The sequence below is a fragment of the Phyllobates terribilis genome, unplaced genomic scaffold (assembly GCF_046119375.1).
Source record: "Phyllobates terribilis strain yellow unplaced genomic scaffold, ASM4611937v1 Scaffold_4__5_contigs__length_816908805, whole genome shotgun sequence".
In the NCBI taxonomy this organism is placed as follows: domain Eukaryota; kingdom Metazoa; phylum Chordata; class Amphibia; order Anura; family Dendrobatidae; genus Phyllobates; species Phyllobates terribilis.
Window position 1 is genome coordinate 743,681,716 of NW_027362764.1, and position 22,960 is coordinate 743,704,675.

The following is a 22,960-nucleotide window of genomic DNA, read 5'->3' on the forward strand; positions in this document are numbered from 1 at the left end:
GCCTACGGAAGAGGATCATCGCCAGGTAGGCCACGGTCCACCAGGGGGGAGGAGGACACCAGGAACGGACAGCAAGATGGCGGACCGGCAGCAGACTAAGCTGCCCAGCATCGGCAGCGCCCCAGCCGTCGCGGGCCCCGACCAGCACCAGGAGAAGACGCGTGACGCAGGAGCGGTCGCGGGAGCAGGTAAGAGGAGTCTCCCTGTCCCGGACGCTGCCAGCGTCAGCCTGCTCCCAGGCCACCCGGTGGAGCCGCCGATCCCGGGCGCTGCAGACGCAGACCTGCTCCGGACCCCGCAACAAGCCCTGCAGCCGAGCCCTCCAGACCTGGGCACTGCCACCACCAGCCCGCGCCCAGGCCCAAAGTCGCACCCCCTGACCCCGGGCGTCATTAACAGTACCACTCAGACCCCGAGTACCAAGAGGGCCCGGACGGGTCTGAACCTGAGAAAGAAGAAAGGAGCGTGTGGAGCACACCGTTAATCGTAAACGGTAAAAGAGGAGATGTAAATAGTTACCCGACCGGGTATAAGGACTGTTGTGGGACTGTTTCCACTAAGAGTGTGGTCCGCGTTGGGACAGAAAGAGAACTGTTTCCCTTACCCCCTACCTGGCTGGGGACTGAGAACAGCCACCCCTACTTGGCCGAGGACTGAGAGCGGCCATATCCTGTAAATAATTATGTGTTTCTAGTAATGTATAGGAGTCCTTGGTGGATTTACCGGGAATCCTTTGTACAGTTAGTGGAGCGTAACCCAGGATGGACTAAAAGACTGTTAAGGACTCGGGGCAGGACAGACCCCTACCTGGTTACGTCTCCCTGTTTTAGGAAAATGGACACCTGGTTGCAGAATAAACTGTGACCTGTTATAAAGAGACTTCTTCGTGGATCTGCTGCTAGAAATGTTTTATATGAAAAATTTATATGCTAGAATGTGTTACTATGAAAAAGAGTTCCAGAACAGTACATATGCACTTATACCGTTTAAGAGAGAGCAGTTCCCATAAAGGGAAACTGAATGTTGATACCTGTTATACTTGTTGTTTATGAAAAATTTGCATGTTCTAATGTATACCCTGTCTTTTGCTCAGTTCCAGCCCGCGGACGTGCTGGGTTTTGCCAGGGGGGAATGTAGCACCCCGAGGGTTCGGTTGCTACAGAGGTATTGCATCTCACCCAGATGTGCGATATCTCACTTCCAGGTAAGGATGGAGTGTGGCTCAGGACCCTAACACCCACATGCACTACACCACATTTCCGGGGGACAGCTCGACGGTGCTCCCATTAGTTATGCAGGCACGAGTGAGCATGTCCCTGGCTGGAGTGGGGGGAGGGAACACCTAGAGAAGGGAACCCGGTAGTGTGTGCGTGGGGGAAGTAGATCCTGGGTGCACTCTGTACAGGAGTATAAAGGGAGGCACCATCTTGGAAAGGGAGTGAGTTGAGAGAGGAGAAGACAGGGAGCAGAGCTGCTTTATGGGCTCTGCTCCACAGGCAGGCCCTGTCAGGAGGCCTGAGCCTGGAGGAGGAAGAGGAGCAGACTGGGCTCCAGGAAGGACAGAGGGGACCCCAGGGGTGTGGACTGGCTGGTAGCCACCACACGCCCGCCGCTACCTGAGTAGGGGGGTCAGGTCAAGAAGATGGGAACCGGATCCCAAATTAGTGGAGGAGAGAAACTACCCTCAACTAAGAACCGGAGGCTGCGACATTACATGTGGAGCAGCCCTTCACCACACCCGCTAGAAAGGCACCACATAGGACCTGGGAAAAGCAGGCCAACGTTTGCCCACCAAGAAGGTCCGAGGCAGCTGGACATAAGCGTGGTCACTAGTGGGGTTGAAGACCAGAGACAGGGGACATAAAGGGGGTCCTGCAAAGCACTCCAGAAAGACCTGGGAGTTAACCGAGCCCCTCACCTGGTGAGCACAGCGCGACACAGGCGGCCACCTCTGCAGCGGTGGCCTGGAGCAGTAACCGAGTAACCGTGAGTAAAGACCCTGAACTGCACCACCAAGACTCCGAGTTGTCTTTGTTGCGCTCGTGTACCACCATCACCCCCATCATCTATCCCTGCTGCCCTGAGGCCATACCCCTCCCGTTGGGGGTTATACCACCACGCTGCACATCCTCATACACCTGGCCTCAGTGGACTGTTCTGCAGCGGCGGCTTCAAAGCCGCACTCAACGGGTGGCGTAGTCGATCAAGTTAACATCTACTGCCATAGACTGCCCCTTAGTTTGACACCCTGGGCACGGACCGGGTCACCGCCACAAGGACTACTACCCCTATCCGCCATCCGGGTATCCCCTGAATATGGCCCAGGGGGCGCGTCAGATGCAGTTAAAAATTTGTAATTAGATACTCTCGTTGGATGCTGAGAAAGCATTCCATAGAGTCTCCTGGCACGCCATATATTATTCTCTTAAAAAGCTTGGGGTAGGGGTCTAGGGGACCCTTTTATAGCCAAAATCACGGCCCTGTATCGCAATACGTCACCTAGGCTGAAGATAAATGGAACTGTAGCACCCTGAGGGCTCGGTTGCTACAGAGGTATAGCACCTCACCCAGAGGTGTGATATCTCACTCTCAGGTAAGGATGGAGTGTGGATCAGGACCCGACACCTGCATGCATTATACCACATTGCCGTGGGGCAGGACGACCAATATGCCCCTGAGATGGGCACGACAGTCCCTGTCCCTGGCTGGAGTGGGGGGAGGGAACACTGATGAAGGGGAACCCTGTAGTGCAGGAGCAGGGAGGAAGCAGTTCCTGGGTGCATTGAGAAGGGAGTATAAAAGGTGGGCACCATCTTAGTTCAGTGCAGAGAAGTCTGAGCAGAAGCGACAGGGAGCAGGGGCTCTGCATGAGCTCTGCTCCGGAGGCGGGCCTAGTAACAGAGGCCCAGGCCTGGAAGAGGGAGAAGGAAGGAAGAGGAGCGGAGAAGGCTCCAGGAACGAGGAACGAAGGGATCCCAGGGGTGCGGACGGGCGAGTCGCCACCGCACGCCCGAATCCACCTGCGTGGAGGGGTCAGGCCAAAGGGGGAGACCGGTCCCCGAAACTAGTGGAGGCGGGAAACGACCCTCAGCTAGAAACCGGAGGCTGTGACATTTTATGTGGCGCAGCCCCTCGCTACACCCGCTAGGAAGGCACCACATAGGGTCAGGGAAACTGGCGCCAAGTTTACCAAGAGGAGGCCCGAGGCAGCCGGACAGAAGGGTTGGTAAGAAAGGCCAGACAAAGGACACACAAAGGGGGTCCTGTGAAGCGCTCCAAAGTTATCTGGGAGTTGTCTGAGCCCCTCACCTGGTGAGCACAGTACGACGTGGGCAGCCGTTACCTGCAGAAGTGGTCTGGATAATAAGAACTGTGAGTAAAGGCCCTGGACTGCATCACTGACTCCGTGTCGATACTGCTGCTGCCCTGCACCATCACCCCCATCCTCCGCATACACTGCCCTGAGGCTATACTCCTCCCGTGGGGAGTTATGCTACGCTCTGCTGCACCCACAACACCAGCCTCAGCGGTCTGCCCTGCAGCGGCGGTTCACTCTGACCGCAATCCACGGGTGGCGTAGTCGGACATTTAAACATCAAATTACATAAATAGTTCCGCCACTGGTTGACCGCCCTGAGCCACGGAACCGGGTCACCGCCACGGAGACTACAACCACCAGCATCCACCAAAAAGGGTCCGGCTCCGGGTATCCCAAGGCCCAGGGCGCGCATCAGAACATTTTCATCACCTTTCATAATCACCAATGGGACAAGGCAAGGATGTCCTCTGTCCCCTCTCTTATACATCCTAGTGACGGAGCACCTGCTTTCATCAATTCGTCATAACCCCAATATTAGGTGGATTGAGGTGGGAGGCACCGAGTACAAGTGCTCTCTATTTGCTGATGATGTCCTAGTATATATCATTCAATCACATATATCCATCCCTGCTGTTATGGTTGAAATAGATCACTTTGTTACATGGTCAAATTTTAAAATCAATGCAGCGAAGTCTGAGGCCATCGATGTCTCCCTCCCCAAATCCATACAGGATTCCATCCAGTCCAACTTTCCCTTTGCCTGGCCCTCACAGGGTATCAAATACTTAGGAATTCCTATTCATAGAGACCTCTCCCGTCTATGTTATCTTAATTTTGGGCCCTTTATTGAACAACTCCATACAGACCACGGTTGGCAAGTTAGAACATTAAGATTCACTACGTGAACCACTGGTGTTTTGTGGAAAAGCACATGTACACTGTGTTCCAAATTATTATGCAAAAAGTGTTTAGGAGTGATAAGGGAAGAATTTGTTTGTCAGTTAAACTCATTGATGGTGATGTGTGTCAGGGCTCTTTATATCACTGTAAGCAATTGCAGACACCTGTGCTAATTAGTTTGGCAGGTGTGTCCAATTAAAGGCAAGACTACTTAAGAAGGCTGTCCCACATTATTAAGCAGCCTACATTTTCTGCCAAAATGGGAAAGAAAAAGGATATGTCGGCTGCTGAAAAGCAACAAATTGTGGAGTGTTTAGGTCAAGGCATGACTACAATCAACATTGTGCGATGATCAGGATGAAGTGTCTTGGCAATCAAGAAGTATGTAGCTGATTCACAGGACAGACGTGTGCGTGCTGATAAGGGCAAATTGAGGACTCTTTCCTACAAGCAATTACGTCAGGTTAAAAGAGCAGTGGCAAAAAAGCCTTGTCATAGCAGCAGACAAGTTTTTGAAGCTGCTGGTGCCTCCAACGTCCCCCGAACAACAAGATGCAGGGTCCTTCAGAGGTTTGCAGCTGTGCGTACGCCATCCTGTCGACCTCCTCTATCCACTGCACACAAGCAGAAACGGCTCCAGTGGGCCAAAAATTACATGAAGACTGATTTCAAAACTGTTTTGTTCATGGATCAGTGCCGTGCAACGCTCGATGGTCCAGATGGATGGAGTGGAGGATGGCTGGTTGATGGACACCCCACGCAAACACGGCTACAGCGCCAACAAGGAGGAGGTGGAGTAATGTTTTGGGCTGGAAACATGGGGAGCGAGATTGTCTGCCCCTTTAGGATCCCTGAAGGGGTAAAGATGAACTCCATAATGTATGTGGAGTTTCTCAAACAGCACTTCCTGCCATGGTTCAAGAAGAAGAACTGTGTATTCCACAGCAAGATCATTTTTATGCATGATAATGCACCGTCTCATGCTACACATAACACATCTGCATCTCTGGCTGATATGGGCATAAAAGGGGACAAACTTATGGTGTGACCCCCATGCTCCCCTGACCTCTACCCCATTCAGAACCTATGGAGCATCATCAAAAGGAGTGTCTATGATGGCGGAAGGCAGTTCACATCTAAGCAACAGCTTATAATTTCAAAAATGACCATTTTTTTGGTCTTTATTAAAATGAAACGGTTGATCGAAGAGTGTGGGGGATCTAAGAGTGTGGCAACCCAGTAGTCAGGATTACTTCGAATTCTGACAATCTGAGGGTCATGTTGCAGGTAGCGCAGCAAGAAGGCACTTATGTGTCTTGTGCATCTCGAACCCCAAAATTATTTTCGGGGCTAGATGCAGCTAAAAATTATTATTAATTTTAAATCTGGTGGAGCTTAGTATAGATGGCCTAATAGAATCAGTACTGCACACTGCTACAAAGCCCAAATTATTTTCCAGCCAAGATACAGATAAACATGATTAGTAATTTTAAATCTGGTGGAGCTTAGTATAGATGGCCTAATAGAATCAGTGCTGCACACTGCTACAAAGCCCAAATTATTTTCCAGCCAAGATACAGATAAACATGATTAGTAATTTTAAATCTGGTGGAGCTTAGTATAGATGGCCTAATAGAATCAGTACTGTACACTGCTACAAAGCCCAAATTATTTTCCAGCCAAGATACAGATAAACATGATTAGTAATTTTAAATCTGGTGGAGCTTAGTATAGATGGCCTATTAGAATCAGTGCTGCACACTGCTACAAAGCCCAAATTATTTTCCAGCCAAGATACAGATAAACATGATTAGTAATTTGAAAGCTTAAAACGGTTGGTGAGGTGATTTTAACCAATCATCAAGCTTTTACTCTCCCCAGGATGACACAGGCTTAGAAAAGTCGTTTCGGATCCATGATTTGTTCATCTTTATGAACGTGAGTCTGTCTACATTATCAGTGGAGAGCCGCGTGCGCTTATCTGTCAGCACAACACCAGCAGCGCTGAACACACGTTCAGACAGAACGCTGGCTGCGGGGCATGACAAGATCTCCAAGGCGTAATTGGCTAGCTCCGGCCATTTATCCAGATTGGAAGCCCAAAAAGAGCAAGGGTCCAGTGACACAGTCATGGCTTCAATGTTTACTTAGAGATACTCCTGTACCATCGTCTCTAGGCGTTGACTATGTGTCAGACTTCTTGTCTCCTGTGGCCTTGCAAAGGATGGGCTAAAAAAGTGGTGAAATGATTCCGCAAAATTGATGTTACCAGCAGATACTGTGTTTCTGTTACGGTTTGAGTGCTGAACACTCGACGGTCCCACGGTTGGCAAGTTGGAACTGTGAGATTCACTACGTGCACCACTGGTGTTTTGTGGAAAAGCACATGTAAGATTCTGCAACAGTCTCTGCTGATACTCCTGCATGCGTGCATCCCTTTCTATGGCAGGAATAATTTCTGCAAATTTACTTTTGTACCGGGGATCTAACAGTGTGGCAACCCAGTAGTCAGGATTATTTCTAATTCTCACAATTCGAGGGTCATGTTGCAGGTAGTGCAGCAAGAAGGCACTCATGTGTGTTGCGCATCCAGGAGCACCAAGTCCCTGTTGTGCTGGTGGCGAGGTAACAATCATGCTTCCTTCCTCTGTCCTCTCCCCCCAACCTCGCACAACAGAAATGTGATCAAGGTCTCCCTCATGTGATGAGTCTTCCATCAGTTCGTCCTCCACTTCTTCCTGGGCTCCTGCACCTTCCTCACTAGTTTGGCTGCTATCATGCGCCCTGGTAAAACCATCTCCCCCACCCTCACATGCCTGCCGTCTTGGTGCTGCCGACCTTCTGGACCTTGCAGATGTTAGCCCTTCCGCATACAACTCCTCCTCCTCTACTTCCTCTACCTCCTCTTGTGCCACCACCTGACTCCGAATTCTGTTTAACATGTGCTCCAGCATGTAAATCACCGGAATAGTCATGCTGATAATGGCATCGTCAGCACTAAACATCTTCGTCGCCATTTCAAAACTGTGCAGAAGGGTGCATAGGTCCCTGATCTGAGACGACTCCTCCAGCGTGATTTGCCCCACCTCTGGATCTCGTTGGCCCAGGCTATACGTCAGAACGTATTGCACCAGGGCTTGTTGGTGCTGCCACAGTCGCTGCAACATGTGCAGAGTTGAATTCCACCGGGTAGGCACATCGCATTTTAGCCGGTGAAGTGGCAGGCCCAACGACTTCTGTAGAGATGTAAGTCGCTGAGCTGCGGGATGCGAACGGCGGAAGTGAGCACACAGCGACCGTGCCCTCTGCAGAAGGCCATCTAGTCCGGGATAGTGGGCTAAAAATTGCTGGACAACCAGGTTCAACACGTGAGCCATACAAGGCACGTGTGTGACATTGCCCCGGCAAAGGGCAGCACCCAGGTTTGCAGCATTGTCGCACACGGCCTTCCCTGGTTTCAGGTCCAGTGGAGACAACCATTCATGAAATTGGTTCTCCAGAGCTGACCACAACTCCTCAGCTGTGTGACTCACATTTCCCAGACATTTCAAAGTAAAAACCGCCTGATGACGTTGAGCCCTACTGCCAGCATAGTAAGGAGGTGTGCAGGATCCCTTCTGCGCAGTTAGAAAGCATGTGGCATGACCAGACAGGCTTTGGGTGCAGGTGGAGGACCGAGAGGTGGTTGAGGAGGCAGAAGCAGTGGAGGATCTTTGAGATAAAGAGGACTGATGCACAACTCGTGGGGACGGCAAGACTTGGACAGCAGCCCCTTGTCCTGCTGTCACCATAGTTACCCAGTGCCCAGTCAGCGACATGTAACGCCCCTGTCCATGCCTACTCGTCCAAGTGTCTGTGGTGAAATGTACCCTGTCACACACAGAGTTTCTCAAAGAAGCGGTGATGTTGTGTGCGACATGCTGGTGGAGCGCAGGCACACCTTTCTTTGAGAAGTAGTGCCGACTGGGCATCTGGTACTGGGGCACTGCGACAGACATAAGGTCTCGAAAATCCTCTGTGTCCACCAGGCGGAAAGGCAGCATTTCTGTAGCCAAGAGCTTGCAGATGGTGAAATTCAACCTCTTAGCTTTCTCATGGCTAGGAGGAAATGGTCTTTTACTTGTCCACATCTGAGGGACCGAGGGCTGGCTATTGTGCTTATACGGGGTTGATAAGGGTGTCCCCGGCAAACTGCCGGTCTGTGAGGAAGATGCAGGCGGACATGTTAGGTTGCCTTGATCCAAAGGTGGTGCTATCGATGTCGGACAGCGCTCAACACCAGCTGGTGTTACCACCTCCAAAGAAAATGATGACCTGCCAATCACGCTGGCTGATGCGGGTAAAGAGGTGGCAGGTCTGCGTCCCAAAACAGGTGTGACTGCTGTTCCCCCCAGTCACAGAGGATGAAGAGGCCGCGGATGCACAATATATGGCAGACGGTTGTTGGCCCGGCCGGCTAGGCCGCATTGTAGCACAGTGAGCTTCCCACTGCAACTTATGCTTCATGTCCATGTGCCGGTTCATGCATGAAGTACTCAAACTATGTATTTTTTGGCCTCTGCTTAGCTTTTGCTGACAAATGTTACAGATAACACGAGTTGGGTCATCTTTATCGATCTGAAAAAATGCCCAGGCTATGCAAGGCTTAGCACCCATGCGACCTGAAGAGCCACCACGACTTGTGGTGAGAGGGAGAGTTGTGTTTGAGGATGCAGTTGTTGACGTGCTTCCAGTACTACGTCTCTGTCCAGGAAGGCGCAACCTGACCTCGTCGTCACTAGCATTCTCCTCCACCTCCTCTGCTGACCTCATCTCTTGGCTGACTGTGGGTTGACAGTAAGTGGGATCTCCAACCTCATCATCATCACCCTGTGCGTTATCACACCCGTCGTCCTCAGAGCCAACCTGTTCCTCCCCTGACAAAAAACTAAAGTTGTCGCTCCAATCAGGTATTTGAGTCTCATCATCATCTTCCTCATTGTCTCCACCAACAGGAGTTACAGTTTGGGAATGAGGGTCTACATTATGGTCAGAACCTTCAGCGTCTGGTCCTGGATCCGACTCATAAAGATTCTGGGCATCAGTGCAGATCATTTCCTCGTCTGGATTCACAGAAGCGCTGGAGCCGACCTCTGATTCCCAGGCTATAGTATGAGTAAACAGCTCTGCAGACTCAACCATCTGTTCTACCTCATACTCAGACGGGCAGCTGGAGATTTGGGAGCTGTGAGGAAGCAAGTACGATTGGGGTGACACCTTTGAGGACTGGAGTATTTGTGATGTTGAAGTTGATGTGGAGGAGAGCCCACTTAAAGGAGCACTTGATATCCGTTGAAGCACCTGCTGTTTTTGTGCCTCATCTGGAATTTGTAGCGATTGGCGTGGCCGTAAGAAAGGGATCTTATCACATTGTCCGCTAAAAGAAGTAGACATTTTAGTTTGGCTGGAAGATGGTCTTTCTTCTGCAGATGTTACTGTTGCTTTAACACCTACCCCACGGACACAACCTTTTTTCCCCTTCCCAACACGCCTATTCCCCTTTCCACCAGCAGCAGGCCTTTTTCCACTAATTTTGGTGGTTAACTAATTCACAACCCTGGAGTTGTTTGCACAAAAAAACAATGGATGGGAACCGAGCAGAGCTGAGTGGCCAAACTGTGGTATTAGGCCAAAACTATTGGCTGGGTTAGATGCAGAAAAAAATTATATTCAACTTGCAACCTGATGGAGGTCAGTATAGATGGACTAATAGACCAAGTCCCACACACTGCTAGAAGCCCAAATATTTTTTCAGAGCTAGATGCAGAAAAAAATTATATTCAATTTGCAACCTGATGGAGGTCAGCATAGATGGACTAATAGACCAAGTCCCACACACTGCTAGAAGCCCAAATATTTTTTCAGAGCTAGATGCAGAAAAAAATTATATTCAATTTGCAACCTGATGGAGGTCAGTATAGATGGACTAATAGACCAAGTCCCACACACTGCTAGAAGCCCAAATATTTTTTCAGAGCAAGATGCAGAAAAAAATTATATTCAACTTGCAACCTGATGGAGGTTAGTATAGATGGACTAATAGACCAAGTCCCACACACTGCTAGAAGGCCAAATATTTTTTCAGAGCTAGATGCAGAAAAAAATTATATTCAATTTTCAACCTGATGGAGGTCAGTATAGATGGACTAATAGAACAAGTCCCACACACTGCTAGAAGCCCAAATATTTTTTCAGAGCTAGATGCAGAAAAAAATTATATTCAATTTTCAACCTGATGGAGGTCAGTATAGATGGACTAATAGAACAAGTCCCACACACTGCTAGAAGCCAAAATATTTTTTCAGAGCTAGATGCAGAAAAAAATTATATTCAATTTGCAACCTGATGGAGGTCAGTATAGATGGACTAATAGAGTGATGCTATGCCCAAAAGGTTTTACTTCACTAGGTGCAGTAAAAAAAATTGTATTCTATACACAGGTGGTGTAGCTTGCAACACAGATATTCTTCTCCACTGACTAACACACTCTGCAATAGGCCAAAAAGGATTAGCTTTGCTAGATTTAGGCAAATGCTGTGAAAAAAACATGCACAGCACTGGCACAGACCTGCCTGGCAAAAACTGATAGGAACTGATGTAACTTAGTCCTGAAAAGGACTGCAATTACAATTAGTCTTTACTCCCAACCTATCTATTTAAGAGCACAGACCTGCCTGATAAAAGTCGTAGGAAATGCTGTAACCTAGTCCTTAAAAGGACTGCAATCACAACTATTCCCTACTCCCAAGCTATCTGTAGATTTGTGCGAAAATTGGCTTGAAATTAACAAGGTATAGCGCACACAGCAACAGCGGTGCCGTCTAACACGCAGCTGCAGCAGTGAGAAAATGGTGGAGACGGGGAAAATGGCTGGGTCTTATAGGGCAAGGACATGTGACAAACACTGCCAATGACACATGCCCTTGCTTGTGTGAAAAAAAGCACTTCGCTCCGTGTGTGCGCTGCTGATAGGCTGACAGATTGCACCTCCCCACTGTAAATGCGGGAAAGAGAAAAAAAAATGGAGATCTTCATTGTTCCTGCAGAGATCCATCCCCTGCCCCTCCCCCCGCCCCGCTGTACACTCAAACTGCGTATTAACATTAATTTTCATCATTACTGAGAAAAAATCCAGTTATGATTTTGGTGCACGAACAGTTATCGAACATAACCTCGAACAGCCGAACTTTTCTCAAATTGTTCGTGTTCGCCGAACGGCTCGAACACCGCCCAAAACAGCTCGAATTTGAGATTGGCGAACAGTTCGAGTCGAACAACGCTCATCTCTAGTGAAGACTCCAACGGTGACTAGAACAAAGAAGACAACCGGTACGAAACTGGGCTGTACAATGGGGCGTATCAGAGCTGGGGAAGTACATTTTTTAATCACCTCCTAGATCTTTATAATCCAGCAAAACGGCTGCTGACATTCTGCTGAATCCACCAGAAGTGGATCACAAAAAATGTAGTGCTCTGGTAAGCATGATTTTTTTTTTGTAAAATATGAAACAAATTTTATTTGCTTTGAACCAATTCATCAGGCTGAAATACTTATATATTAGTAAGAGCTGAAAATCACATCCTCAACACATCTGTTTAAAGATAAAAAGTTTAACTCCTTTAATTATATGTTTATTTTAAGAAAATCCATAAGGCCACTATTATAAATACTATAGATTTCTAGAGAGCTAATATATTGGTATGGGGGAAGAATTATTACAAGAATAGGATTATCTTCAAGAAAAGTAACTTGGGAATATCATTACGTCTTGTCTTGCAAAATTACTTTTCTATTACCTTGGGTGTCGAGGAACCTTAGTGTTTGTCTATAAGGGTAATGTTTTTGAGAGCCACCCATGACTTTTACCCACATAAAAAAACATTCAGATACATTTCAGTTTTACCATGATCACCGCACCAAAAGTCCCCATGGAGCCCCAGATAAAATGGTGATTTTTTTTTAAGCTCCGTACATAGTAAGTGTCATTTTACCGTAAACTTCTATTTTTACTACCATTTTGTTTTTCGTTTAGTTGGAAACATTATATAAGGTCAGTGAATATATTGGTCTGGACTCCCATTATGAAAATACGGGATAACTTCTGAGGTATTGTTCTTCCTCGGAAATGAAATACTGAGTGCCAGTCCAACCACTTACAAAACAACATGGGAAACCTAAAACCTAAAATAACAAAGCAATGCCCTCATTATAAAACTAAGAAAACAATCCAGACACCCAGGGAACCTGCCTTTCTGGATATCCAATTGGTCCTGAGGAAGTCCCACAGGGCATCGACTGGTATGTGAGTGGGAGCAAATGGCACAAGTATTTGCACAGTTATGTGCTGGGTCCATTTTTTTTTACAAAACATCCCATTTATTTCCATAAATATCTTCACAACTTTATTTCCCAGCGTAAAAGTATTGGTGGCTCAATGTATTTTGGTCTCCACAGGGGATATCATCATTCCAGAGGCAAGGAATGCATTGTAGCTTTCTTGCAGAACAAAGGAAAACTCGAAAGTGCCACCTAGTAGAGGTAGATACCCTTTAAATCAATTTATAACCCTTTAACAAGTCTTGCAACCTGACCAGAGATATTAGCCAAGCCAAGAACTCATCTAAAGACATCTGTTTCATGCTGGTTGCCCCTCATCAGTGCAGAGCAGAATTTAGTTGACTGATTTAGACACCCTTTTTAACAGCTTTGGGGAGGGATTGGTTCTCCTTAAGACACATCTTTAACCTGAAGTCTTTTTTTAAATGCTTCATAGGAAAAAAATATAAACCATTTTGTTCTTGCAGGAAAAAAAAAAAAATCTCGCAAGTGCCTCCTAGAAGAGGTAGTTACCCCAAAAGTCAATGTATAACCTTTTACAAACCCTTGTAAAATGACCAGGGATTGCTTCTAGCAAAGCCAGATATCTATTGGCAGACAGCTGTCTCAGGGTACTTGCTACTCATCAGTGTAAAGCAGAGTTTGGCTTTCTAAGCGACAATGCTCCATGAGATAAAAGTATGCGAAATGAAAAAAAATCTTTCAAGTGACACCTAGTAAATATAGATACCCAATAAGTCAGTGTCCAATCCTTTAAGGATGACATGATAAAAAATTATGAGATATAGTTGATAGACAATTCAGACCATCATCCACAGACACCTGTTTGGGAGAACTTACCCCTCATCAGTGAGGAGCAGAATTTGTCGGTCTGAGTGGCAATGCTCCCTGGGATAAAAGTATGCAAAATGAAAGAAAAAATAAAACCTTGTAAATGACACATAGTGGAGGTACTTACTCAGAAAAATCAAAGTCCAACCCTTTAAAAACCTTTAGAACATGACTAGGAATAGCTAATGGCCAATAAAGACATCCATTTACAGACAGCTGTTTCGGGGTTCTTATCCCTCATCAGTGTAGAGCTGTCTGAATGAGATAAAATTAAATAAAAAATGGAAGAAGAGAAAGCCTTTTAAGTGCCACAAAGTAGAAGTAGCTACCCCATAAATCAATGTCTGACCCATTAAGAATACTTAGAACATGACCAAGGATAGCTGATAGCCAAGCCAGAGAGCCATTTACAGACAGCTGTTTCAGTTACACGCCCCTTATCTAGCTTTGACTGTCTAAGTGGCAATGCTCTGTGGAATAAATTGATGCAAAAAGAAAATGTGATAAGTGCCACCTTATACAGACAACTACCCTATAAGTCAGTGTCCGAGCCCATCCACAGGCAGCTGTTTCAGAGTGATTGCTTTTAGTAGTGTAGAGCAGAGTTTGGCTAGCTGAGTGAAATGCCCTTGACAGAGATAAAGAATGATAAAAATTTTCTGGAGACTCAGCTCTCCATATTTCAGATACTGTAGTAAAGAGACACGCCATGGAGATGTGTCAGAAGACGGCATCAATGGGGACAGGTGGTCATAAACTGGGATCGGAGTTGTAGCTCAGCTCTTTTTCACCTGGGGCATAAATTCAGTTTTGGGCCTTAGCACTATATCAATGTGATAACCCGATTACACCAAATGACAAGCTCAGATCTATTATATCTATATATACAAGGGATAATAGGAGACTAAGAATACAATAAAGTATTTTATACATATTCTATGTTATTAATCTTGAATTTCCACTAGACAAGGTAATCTGTTAACCCTGGCCTTATGTGCAGTGCTACATTTAGACTTATAAAGAAAATTTTACCCACCCAAAACTATTTATATGTCTTGAAAAGCCAAGTCCAGCCATATTTTTAGCTAGACAGGCTGTTCCTCTGTTACTGAGAAATCTGAGTTTGAATTGAAATGCAAATAAGACTGAAGTGCTCTTGGAACTTAGAAGCACTTCCCAAGCCTCTATCACTCCAACTTTATTCCCCACCCAAAGCTGCCTTCTCCTGCTGGACTGACCGCTCCTTTGCTGTGTAACTTCAAGAAAAAGAGCTGTCAGTTAAGCAGGAGATGGCTCTGGGCAGGGAATAGAGATTGAGTGACAGAGGCTAGGGAAGAGCTAGTGAGCGGAAAGCACTTCAACCTTATTTGCGTATTGACTCAAAAGCAGATTTCTCAGTAACAGAGGAACAGACTTTCTAGTTAAAGGTATGACTGGACTTGACTTTTCAAGAGCTACATGACCGTAGAAATAGTTTGGGTTGTGAGATCCATGTAACGGATCACATATACAGTAGACATCAGTCAGATATAAAAGTCGTTATCTCACCTTTGGGTCCAGGTAGAATTGTGTGCGTTGAGCAAACGTCTGAAGCTGATCGGTTCTCGGCCTCAGAAGAGCAGAAGTCCCCCGGGAGGAACGCAAGCAATGTAACAAGGCATAGAGTCACTCGACACAACATGTTGGAGACACTTCTGAGTTGTGGACTTTCCGAATGGCTGTTTGTAAAGAAGACCAAGTAATTAGTCTAACCAATTATGGCTGACACATTATCTTCCAGCAGTCTGCTCAATGTCAGGAGGAATTATCTCAGCCTGACAGATGTTTATATTCACTCATCTGTACATGATGGAGCTTTCAATGCTAAGGACACAAAGACGTGGGAAAGTTTACTAATTACCACTCTCCCCATTTGTAATGGAACATCTTATTTGTAAGGAGGTTTGGAAGTCTTTTTTTTTTAAAAAAAAAAAGGTAATTTGGACATGAAGTAATGTGTTTTAGCTTTGGGCAGAATTAGACAAATTGTTTGTGTTTCGAAGAGATTAGAGTTGTTTAATTGAGGCTAACTGAGCCCAACGTAAAATGTTAAATAGACTAGTAAAGTAAAGTATAAGCTGTATGTACAGTACAGACCAAAAGTTTGGAGACACCTTCTCATTTAAAGACTTTTCTGTATTTTCATGACTATGAAAATTGTACATTCACACTGAAGGCATCAAAACTATGAATTAACACATGTGGAATTATATACTTAACAAAAAAGTGTGAAACAACTGAAAATATGTCTTATATTCTAGGTTCTTCAAAGTAGCCACAATTTGCTTTGATGACTGCTTTGCACACTCTTGGCATTCTCTTGATGAGCTTCAAGAGGTAGTCACCGGAAATGGTTTTCACTTCACAGGTGTGCCCTGTCAGGTTTAATAAGTGGGATTTCTTGCCTTATAAATGGGGTTGGGACCATCAATTGTGTTGTGCAGAAGTCTGGTGGATACACAGCTGATAGTCCTACGGAATAGACTGTTAGAATTTGTATTATGGCAAGAAAAAAGCAGCTAAGTAAAGAAAAACGAGTGGCCATCATTACTTTAAGAAATGACGATCAGTCAGTGCGAAAAATTGGGAAAACTTTGAAAGTGTCCCCAAGTGTAGTTGCAAAAACCATCAAGCGCTACAAAGAAACTGGGTCACATGAGGACCTCCCCAGGAAAGGAAGACCAAGAGTCACCTCGGCTTCTGAGGATAAGTTTATTCGAGTCACCAGCCTCAGAAATCGCAGGTTAACAGCAGCTCAGATTAGAGACCAGGTTAATGCCACAACAGAGTTCTAGCAGCAGACACATCTCTACAACTGTTAAGAGGAGACTTTGTGCAGCAGGCCTTCATGGTAAAATAGCTGCTAGGAAACCACAGCTAAGGACAGGCAACAAGCAGAAGAGACATGTTTGGGCTAAAGAACACAAGGAATGGACATTAGACCAGTGGAAATCTGTGCTTTGGTCTGATGAGTCGAAATTTGAGATCTTTGGTTCCAACCACTGTGTCTTTGTGCGACGCAGAAAAGGTGAACGGATGGACTCTACATGCCTGGTTCCCACCGTGAAGCATGGAGGAGGAGGTGTGATGGTGTGGGGGTGCTTTGCTGGTGACACTGTTGGGAATTTATTCAAAATTGAAGGCATACTGAACCAGCATGGCTACCACAGCATCTTGCAGCGGCATGCTATTCTATCCAGTTTGCGTTTAGTTGGACCATCATTTATTTTTCAACAGGACAATGGCCCTAAACACACCTCCTGGCTGTGTATGGGCTATTTGACCAGGTGGGAGAGTGATGGGGTGCTACGCCAGATGACCTGGCCTCCACAGTCACCAGACATGAACCCAATTGAGATGGTTTGGGGTGAGCTGGACCGCAGAGTGAAGGCAAAAGGGCCAACAAGTGCTAAGCATCTCTGGGAACTCCTTCAAGATTGTTGGAAGACCATTTCCGGTGACTGCCTCTTAAAGCTCATCAAGAGAATTCCAAGAGTGTGCAAAGCACTCATCAAAACAAAAGGTGGCTACTTTGAAGAACCTTGAATATAAGACATATTTTCAGTTGTTTCACACTTTTTTGTTAAGTATATAATTCCACATGTGTTAATTCATAGTTTTGATGCCTTCAGTGTGAATGTACAATTTTCATAGTCATGAAAATACCGAAAAATCTTTAAATGAGAAGGTGTGTCCAAACTTTTGGTCTGTACTGTATGTAGAAGATAAGCTCTGCCCTGCAGGATTGGTGATAACTTCTATATCGGTGGGGGTCCGACCACTGGGACCCCATCGATCGTCAGAACGACCGAGCTCCACTTATTTTCTATGGGACTGGAGAAGAGTCGTACTCAGTGTTCTCCCCATAGAGAATGAATGAATGAATGTTGGCCGAGCACGTGAAAAAACTAAGCAGTACAGTCCTCCTGAGCGACTGGCAAGTGATCGCTGCGGTCAATCAATGTCTTCAGTAGTCACTGTACCCATTGCTGAATGGGATTAACCAGTTTCCAAGTATATAAAATCATAAAGTCGGGTGCGATGCATGGAAAAAGCTAAGAGATGGATTCTGGTAGGAAGATGAAGTTTAAATCTTCCTTTTATTGGAGAACTCCATTAAAATAGATAAAATGGGTACAGAAACACATGGCCAATGCATTTCACACTACCAAATAGAGGACTCGGTACCCGGGCCTTTTACCTTGTTTAGGAGGTCACGGCAGTCAGCTCCCGGGCCCGTACTCTGGGTCTCTCTTTAAAAAGGTTTTTTTTAGTATACAGTTTGTTTCGTGACGCTACCTGTAGTTTCTGGTAATGGTTACTGGCGCTGCTGCAGACCTCCGGGGGGTGATGGGATGGCAGCTGGGATGTTTCTGCTCCCCACAGGCGGAGCGGGCCCCCGGGGCAGTGTAGGTGCAAATGGTGGTGATGCTGGGACTTGTGGTGCAGGAGAGATGGCGCAGCGGAAATAACTGATAGAGGCAGTGCAGTGCAGTCATCCGAGTTTTACTCACAGTTCTTGATCAAGGTTCTCAGGTACACTGTACGGGTGTCAGCCTCCCGCGTCGCACTGTGTCTACCAGATGAGGGGTCCAGCACTTTCTCAAGTATATCAGGAGCGCTTGACGGAACCCCGCTTTCTTTATGTTCCTTACTAGACCGACTTCTCGCATTGGGTCTTCTCCCTCCTGCCCTGCGCTTCCCACACACAGTCCCGATCGGGTGCTCTGGAGTCCCTCTGGGCAACCTGGAGTTCCCGGACCTGCTTGATGCCCTCCACGGTGACTAGGGTGAGACTCTGGCGACTGCACCATGGAAGTGCAGAAGCCTCCGGTTTTTACAGCCGAGACCTGGAGTAACATGGCTGGTCCAGGGACCGGTTCCCTTCCTGCGGTCTGATCCCTCTGACACCTGGCAGATTCGTGGCGTACGGGTGCCATCCTGCACTCACCGTACCCCCTGGGATCCCTTCTGTAAAATGGAGCCTTTCTCCTCTGCTCCCCTCCTGGGCCTCTATTACTAGGCCCCACTTATGGAGCAGAGCTCCTGAAGAGACTCTGCTCCCCTCCTCTCCTTACTACTCACTGACTGACTCAACTACCTGCCACCCTAAGATGGCTTCCCTTTATATACCTCCTATTATGGTGCTCCCCTGTACTGCATCCTCCACCCTCACCCACTACTGGTTCCCCCCACTCCAACCAGGGACAGGGCTCAGCAGAAAGTAGTGTTGGATGTGTAGCGCCCCGAGGGTTCGGTCACTACAGAGGTATTGCATCTCAACCAGATGTGCGATATCTCACTTGCAGGTAAGGATGGAGTGTGGATCAGGACCCCGACACCTGCATGCATTACACCACATTTCCGGGGGGCAGGGCGATCGATATGCTCCAAGAAGAGCACTACAGTCCCTGTCCCTGGCTGGAGTGGGGGGAGGGAACACCGAGGAAGGGGGGACTCTGTAGCGCATAGTAGGGAGAGGGCAGTTCCTGCGGAGACAGGGAGCAGAGGAGACAGGGAGCAGAGGCTCAGGCAGAGCTCTGCTCCGCAGGCAGGGCTAAGAGAGCGGCCGGAGCCTGGAGGAAGGAGAAGGAAGGAAGAGGAGCGGAGGAGGCTCCAAGTACAAGGAACGAAGGGACACCAGGGGTGTGGACCGGTGAGTCACCACCCCGTAGGGGGGTCAGGCCAAAGGGGGAGACCAGTCCCCGAAACTAGTGGAAGCGGGGAACTACCCTCAGCTAGAAACCGGAGGCTGTGACATTTTATGTGGTGCAGCCCCTCGCTACACCCGCTAGGAAGGCACCACATAGGGTCAGGAAAACGGCACCAAGTTTTACCAGAGAAGGCCCGAGGCAGCCGGACAGAAGCGAGGTCACTGGCGGGGTATGACAGGCCAGAGAAAGGACACACAAAGGGGGTCCTGTGAAACGCTCCAAAGTTATCTGGCAGTAGGCCGAGCCCCTCACCTGGTGAACACGGTGTGACGTAGGACGTTATGGCCAGCTGTAGTAACGTGGATAAAGAACTGTAAGTAAAAACCCTGGACTGCATTACAGGACTCTGTGTCGTTACTGCTGCTCCAGCGCACCATCACCCCCTACATCCCTATTCACTGTCCTGAGGCTATACTCCTCCCGTGGGGAGTTATACTACCCTCTGCTGCACCCACACCAGCCTCAGCGGTCTGCCCTGCAGCGGCGGTTCACTCTGACCGCAATCCACAGGTGGCGCAGTCGGACAGTCAGCATATAGACTGCCATTTGGGTTGACCACCCTGAGCCACGGGACCGGGTCCCCGCCACGCAACGACTACAACCACCAGCATCCACAACGGGTCCGGTTCCGGGTATCACCACACACACACGGCCCAGGGGGCGCGTCAGATGCGGGTGTTGGGGTTCTGGGCAGCACTCCCGCCTTACCTGAGAGAAGGAGACACCACACCTCTGGGTGAGGGGCAGTACCTCTGTGGCGACTGAACCCTCAGGAGCGCCACATTTCTCCTTGTGAAGAGTGACAAGACAGGCCTGGCATGTCAGAGTGAAGAGATATAATGCCATACATGCTCCTCTGGGAAATTAAATATGCAAATTGTATCTTCAGGGAGAAAGAGGATTAGAAATGTAGTGCCATCTATTGGGAATAGCAATCCTAAAAGTGAACATTGATCCTTTAACGAGCCTTGTCACATGACTTAGGATTAAAGCCAAATCAGAATCTCAATTTGCAGAGTCGATGTTCCAAGGTATTTCCACTTGTCAGTGCACAGTGTGTATATATATATAATATATATATATATATATATATATATATATATATATATATATACAGTTAGGTCCATATATATTTGGACAGAGACAAAATTTTTCTAACTTTGGTTCTAGACATTACCACAATGAATTTTAAACAAAACAATTCAGATCCAGTTGAAGTTCAGACTTTCAGCTTTCATTTGAGGGTATCCACATTAAAATTGGATGAAGGGTTTAGGAGTTTCAGCTGCTTAACATGTGCCACCCTGTTTTTAAAGGGACCAAAAGTAATTGGACAGATTAAATAATTGTAAATAAAATGTTCATTTCTAGTACTTGGTTGAAAACCCTTTGTTGGCAATGACTGCCTGAAGTCTTGAACTCATGGACATCACCAGACACTATGTTTCCTCCTTTTTGATGCTCTGCCAGGCCTTCACTGCGGTGGTTTTCAGTTGCTGTTTGTTTGTGGGCCTTTCTGTCTGAAGTTTAGTCTTTAACAAGTGAAATGCATGCTCAACTGGGATGAGATCAGGTAACTGACTTGGCCATTCAAGAATATTCCACTTCTTTGTTTTAATAAACTCCTGGGTTGCTTTGGCTTTATGTTTTGGGTCATTGTCCATCTGTAGTATAAAACGACACCAATCAGTTTGGCTGCATTTGGCTGGATCTGAGCACACAGTATGGCTCTGAATACATCAAAATTCATTCGGCTGCTTCTGTCCTGAGTCACATCATCAATAAACACTAGTGACCCAGTGCCACTGGCAGCCATGTATGCCCAAGCCATCACACTGCCTCCGCTGTGTTTTACAGATGATGTGGTATGCTTTGGATCATGAGCTGTACCACGCCTTTGCCATACTTTTCTCTTTCCATCATTCTGGTAGAGGTTGATCTTGGTTTCATCTGTCCAAAGAATGTTCTTCTAGAACTGTGCTGGCTTTTTTAGATGTTTTTTAGCAAAGTCCAGTCTAGCCTTTTTCTTCTTAATTCTTATGAGTGACTTGCACCGTGCAGTGAACCCTCTGTATTTACTTTCATGCAGTCTTCTCTTTATGGTAGATTTGGATATTGATACGCCTACCTCCTGGAGAGTGTTGTTCACTTGGTTGGCAGTTGTGAAGGGGTTTCTCTTCACCATGGAGATTATTCTGCGATCATCCACCACTGTTGTCTTCCGTGGGCGCCCAGGTCTTTTTGCATTGATGAGTTCACCAGTGCTTTCTTTCTTTCTTTCTTTCTCAGGATCTACCAAACTGTAGATTTTGCCACTCCTAATATTGTAGCAATTTCTCGGATGGGTTTTTCTGTTTTTGCAGCTTAAGGATGGCTTGTTTCACCTGCATGGAGAGCTCCTTTGACCGCATGTTTACTTCACAGCAAAACCTTCCAAATGCAAGCACCACACCTCAAATCAACTCCAGGACTTTTATCTGCTTAATTGAGAATGACATAACGAAGGGATTGCCAACACCTGTCCATGAAATAGCCTTGGAGTCAATTGTCCAATTACTTTTGGTCCCTTTAAAAACATGGTGGCACATGTTAAGGAGCTGAAACTCCTAAACTCTTCATCCAATTTTAATGTGGTAATGTGGATACCCTCAACTGAAAGCTGAAAGTCTGAACTTCAACTGCATCTGAATTGTCTTGTTTAAAATTCATTGTGGTAATGTCTAGAACCAAAATTAGAAAAATGTTGTCTCTGTCCAAACATATATGGACCTAACTGTATATATATATATATATATATATATATATATATATATACAGTACAGACCAAAAGTTTGGACACACCTTCTCATTTAAAGATTTTTCTGTATTTTCATGACTATGAAAATTGTACATTCACACTGAAGGCATCAAAACTATGAATTAACACATGTGGAATTATATACTTAACAAAAAAGTGTGAAGCAACTGAAAATATGTCTTATATTCTAGGTTCTTCAAAGTAGCCACCTTTTGCTTTGATGACTGCTTTGCACACTCTTGGCATTCTCTTGATGAGCTTCAAGAGGTAGTCACCGGAAATGGTCTTCCAACAATCTTGAAGGAGTTCCCAGAGATGCTTAGCACTTGTTGGCCCTTTTGCCTTCACTCTGCGGTCCAGCTCACCCAAAACCATCTCGATTGGGTTCAGGTCTGGTGACTGTGGAGGCCAGGTCATCTGGCATAGCACCCCATTACTCTCCTTCTTGGTCAAATAGCCCTTACACAGCCTGGAGGTGTGTTTGGGGTCATTGTCCTGTTGAAAAATAAATGATGGTCCAACTAAACGCAAACCGGATGGAATAGCATGCCGCTGCAAGATGCTGTGGTAGCCATGCTGGATCAGTATGCCTTCAATTTTGAATTAATCCCCAACAGTGTCACCAGCAAAGCACCCCCACACCATCACACCTCCTCCTCCATGCTTAACGGTGGGAACCAGGCATGTAGAGTCCATCTGTTCACCTTTTCTGCGTCACACAAAGACACGGTGGTTGGAACCAAAGATCTCAAATTTGGACTCATCAGACCAAAGCACAGATTTCCACTGATCTAATGTCCATTCCTTGTGTTCTTTAGCCCAAACAAGTCTCTTCTGCTTGTTGCCTGTCCTTAGCAGTGGTTTCCTAGCAGCTATTTTACCATGAAGGCCTGCTGCACAAAGTCTCCTCTTAACAGTTGTTGTAGAGATGTGTCTGCTGCTAGAACTCTGTGTGGCATTGACCTGGTCTCTAATCTGAGCTG

The 22,960-nt window shown here is 46.6% G+C and overlaps 1 protein-coding gene across 3 annotated transcripts in view; it reads right to left on the reverse strand.

Annotated features, from left to right (window-relative positions):
• COLEC10 (collectin subfamily member 10) overlaps nt 1-22,960 on the reverse strand; it is a 150,003-nt gene that overhangs the window by 86,976 nt on the left and 40,067 nt on the right. For all 3 annotated transcript variants that reach the window (XM_073679827.1, XM_073679825.1, XM_073679826.1), the window contains exon 2: nt 14,976-15,145. In XM_073679827.1, coding sequence (XP_073535928.1) covers nt 14,976-15,145 — 170 coding nt within the window. The remainder of the gene's footprint in view (nt 1-14,975; nt 15,146-22,960) is intronic.